This window comes from Agelaius tricolor, unplaced genomic scaffold, assembly GCF_023055355.1.
Source record: "Agelaius tricolor isolate 1412-34295 unplaced genomic scaffold, bAgeTri1.0.p SCAF_9, whole genome shotgun sequence".
In the NCBI taxonomy this organism is placed as follows: Eukaryota; Metazoa; Chordata; class Aves; order Passeriformes; family Icteridae; genus Agelaius; species Agelaius tricolor.
Genome location: NW_027269269.1, coordinates 14,938,057 through 14,942,139, shown reverse-complemented (window position 1 = coordinate 14,942,139; position 4,083 = coordinate 14,938,057). Strand labels below are relative to the sequence as shown.

At 58.9% G+C, this 4,083-nt stretch overlaps 1 protein-coding gene across 1 annotated transcript; it reads left to right on the top strand.

Moving 5' to 3' along the window:
* Positions 1-672: 672 nt before the first annotated feature.
* On the top strand, positions 673-2,626 carry FAM181B (family with sequence similarity 181 member B). Its single transcript, XM_071432815.1, has one exon. The coding sequence runs from the start codon at positions 771-773 to the stop codon at positions 1,833-1,835; it is 1,065 nt and encodes a 354-aa protein (XP_071288916.1). The 5' UTR covers positions 673-770; the 3' UTR covers positions 1,836-2,626.
* Positions 2,627-4,083: the final 1,457 nt, after the last annotated feature.

Here is a 4,083-nt window from a genome sequence, read left to right as displayed (position 1 = left end):
AGGTATCCGTGCTTACTGTAGGGAACTAGATGATCTTTAAAGTCCCTACCAATCCAAACCATTACATAATTTTGTGACTTTAACTCCCTGCACCCCAGCCATTTGAAATCTCTACTGGATCACAGCTCTGAATTTTCTTAGGACTTGACTAGACAGAGAATACGCTATGCAATGTGCATATCAATGAGCTTGGAAAGAAGCATCCTTTACAAATCAATTTAAGTGTGTGTATCCTGGCGGCTGTCAGAGCGAGAGCATTTCCCCGAGCCCTCGCACCCAGAGCCGTGCGAGCGCCGGGCGGGACCCCAGAGGGAGGAAGGAACACGTTTTGTGCCAGCTGAGCAGCTGCAGGAGCGGGGACTGAAGGGCTTATGGGGTCTGAAGGATGCTGCGCACCTGCTCTGGGGTGCCTGCGAGTGTCTGGCCGGGTGAAGCCTGTGCACCTGTGCCGGGGTGTGGGTGTGTACACGTGTCCCGCGGGGCTGTGTATCTGTCCCAGGGCGGGTGTGTCCCAGTCCCGGGGTGATGCTCGTCCCGCCCCGCCGCTGCCGGTGTTCCCGCCCGGCTCGGTGGGTTGGTGGGTGCAGCCGGCCCGGCCCCCGGGCTCCCGGCAGGGAGGCGGGGAGGGTCGGGGCCAGCCCCGCTCTGATCCCTCCTCCTCCTCCTCCTTCCCCGCCCGTCGCCTTTTCCCCGCTGCCGCCGCCGCCGCCCGCCGGGCGCATCCCAGCGGACTCTGCCGGGACTCGGGGCGGCGGCGTTCGCCGCCGGCCATGGCCGTGCCCGCCGCGCTGCTCAGCCCCCACCACCTCCTCTCCTTCTGCTTCCCCGCCGCCGGCGGGCTCCTGGGCTATGCCGACCTGGAAAAGGGCTACGAGGGCGGCGGCGGCGACGCGGGGGACTTTAGAGAAGCCACCCGGGACCTGCTGAGCTTCATCGACTCGGCTTCCAGCAACATCAAGCTGGCGCTGGACCGGCCGGTGAAGTCCCGGCGGAAGGTGAACCATAGGAAGTACCTGCAGAAGCAGATCAAGCGCTGCACCGGCATCATCGCCGCCGCCGCCGCCGCCCCGCCGCCCGCGCCGCCGCCCGCCGCCTGCCCGCCCGCCGCCTGCCCCGCCCGGCCCCCGCCGCGCCGGGAGCCCGCGCAGGCGGCGGGCAGCAGCCTCCAGAGCAAGAGCCTGGCCGCCCTCTTCGGCTCCCTGCAGCGGGGCCGGGGCGCGGCGGGCGGCGCCGAGGCACGGGCGGGCGGCGGCGGCGCGGAGCGGGCGGCGGGCGGCCCGCGGAAGGTGCCGCTGCGGGACCGCAACCTGCCGCCCTCCTTCTTCACGGAGCCCGCGCTGCCCGGGCCCGCCGCCCGCGGGCCGCCCGCCAAGGAGCCGGAGAAGGGCGGCGGGGGCGGCGGCGCCGAGGCCACCGAGTTCTTGGAGCTGCTGTGCCCCGAGTACGGCGCGCTGCTGCCCGAGCACGCCGCCCCGAGCGACGCCTTCGGCGGCCGCCTGCCCGCCGAGCTGGGGCTGGAGCACGGGCTGTACGAGCTGCCGCTGCCCGCCGGGCCGCACCCGCTGCTGGGCGGGCTGCTCTACCCCGAGCCGCCCTGGAGCCCGGCCGCGCCCTGCAGCCCGCCCAGGAAGGCGCCGCCCGAGCCGCTGCGCCCCATCTACCCCGGCGGCGGCGGCGCCGAGCCCGTGCCCGGCAGCGGCGGCAGCAGCGAGGAGCCCGGGGGGCACCTGCCCGCGGGGTTCGCCCCCTTCTTCCCCGAGTGCCCGCTGCCCCCGCCGCAGCCGCCCTACGACTACGGCGGCGGGTACCACCGCGGGGGCTACCCCGGGCTCTAGGGCCGCCGGGGCTCGGGCGCCGCCGGGACGGCGAGGCGGGAGCGGAGCCCGGAGCCCCGCGGGGGCGGGCGGACGCTGGGGCCGCACGGGGCTCCGCACACTCCCTGCATGCGAGAGCCCCGCGGCCGAAACCGCGGCCACGGCCCCCGCAGGATTCACCCTTGTGCACTGCCAGTCTCCTCCTCCTGCGGTTTGGGCGACGCTGCAAATAAAATGTGAAACTTTGGGTTTCTTCAGGTCTTTTTGTAGCGGCCGGTGCCCCCCTTTCATCCTCCTTCCTTAGGGGCCGGGGCTTGGCTGGCTGTAGGCAGACGCGTTGCTGTACCTGTAGGCGACGTGGGGACCACTCGTCAGTAATTTCAGTCTAGATCTAAAGCTCATGTCAACACTTGAGGTGCATTTAACATTTTTGCCAGGCTCACGTTTGTCACAAGTGCTGGCAGATGTTCAGCTGAGGACACAAAGGCAAGAAAGTGAAGCAAAATTAAAAATGCTGCTACCAAAACTCAGTGTCCTCAAATTTTAACAGCGTCTTGCAGGATCTTGCAAAACGGCAATTTACAGCGATTCGTAAGTTAATTGATGGTGTAAGTTCGGGACAAAAATGTACTGTAGCCACTGCGGCCATGTGATTCCTACAGACTGTTGGATTTCTTCCAGGAATGTGTCAAAGCTCAGAAAACGATGCGGCTCCGTCTCATTGTGTACAGGAGATTATTTGATAATCATTTAAGTTATGTAAAAGAGTCTATGATAGGTCCTATAAAAATAAAGCTACACAATAGATCCGAGATGTGTGGTTGTTACTGCTGTTGAGACGCTGCGTTCAGGGGGCTTTCACCGTGCCTCCATCCTCTGTAATGGTTTCTTGGCAGGAGTTAAGACAGGCAGCGGGTTTTGTCTTTTCTAGATCTTTTGAAATGGTGCATTTTATCCACAGCGACCCGTGCTTGTTTGGCCTTCATTTGTACCGTCTGTTTCTGTAACTTAGTAGAAAGAAAGGAGCGATAATACGCTACAAAGTCAAGGGATGAAAATTGTTACAGTTATGAAAACAGATCAAAATACTCGGAGGTTTCCTATTGAGATGCAAGTTTTCAAAGGCAATCCCGCCGTTGGCTCCCTGCCAGCCCCAAGTGGATTGTTTGTTTTTTAAACGGGATCCACATAGGGATCAGCCTGGGGTTTTACCCTCAGTCTGGGGTTTTACTCTCGGTGGTGGTGACAAATCCTTGTGCCTTCTGTATTTTAAAAGATAGTGTGGAAAGTAAAGCAATTTTTTTTCATTCTTCTACCCAGACTTAACTTTTCAGAGATTTGGGGTCAGCATGCTGGGAAGTGTGGAGAGGTGAAGCAAAATATTTTGGAGATAAATTGAGATAATTTGTTTTGGCAAATGTTTTACTTTTATAAGCAAGAGCTGTAACTGCTGCCTCCTCTTTCCTCCCCACAAGCTGCCCAAGTGTCCACAAGCTGTATGGAAAGGAACCACCATGGAGGAATGTCCACAACACTCCAGCGTTTGATTGCTGGGTGCTGTTGAGGAAATGCACTTTTCAAGAACAATTCTGCAGCAGTTTATTTCACTCAGCTTCTCGAGAGTGTGTATGAGGATCAATGGGCAGCCTGTCCAGCCAAGGTAGCTACAAATTAGGTTAATCCTGCCCTGCTGCTGGTTTTGATGATGGGACAGCGTTCTGCTCTATGAGCTCTGTCCTGCCTTCTTCACTTTGGCAAACCTCCCAGCTTGCATTAGTGAGCTGCACACTGCCAGCTCCCAGCAGAGCTTGCATCCAACTGCGTCTGAGGCTACCTGGGCAAGACCAGCCAGGGGGTTCTTTCAGGTGGAGATGTGTTGGATTATTTTTTTGTTTAGCTCCTACTTCAAGCCTGTGAGTTTGCAGTGTGTCTTGATAGCTGCTCAGAATTATTTCAGCTTGATGATGCTGTGCCAATAATCTCAGTGCCCATTTTTCTCCCCTGAGCTGTGCACCTAAGATTTGTGCTTTCAGCAGGCCAGGCAAATGATGGAGGAACTGATAATGCAGTGGTCCCAGGTAAGGAACAAACCCACCAGTTTTAGGATGTATTTATTATCTCGTAAGCTCAGTAGGAAAATGTGTATCAACTGGGGATCTAATCCTGAAGACTTGATTGCCTATCCTGTCAGCTGTCTCACAGGTGTCAGTGAGATTTTGCTCAGAAAAAGCCAAAAAGAGGTTTTCAGGCATTGGTTCTGGAATAGACA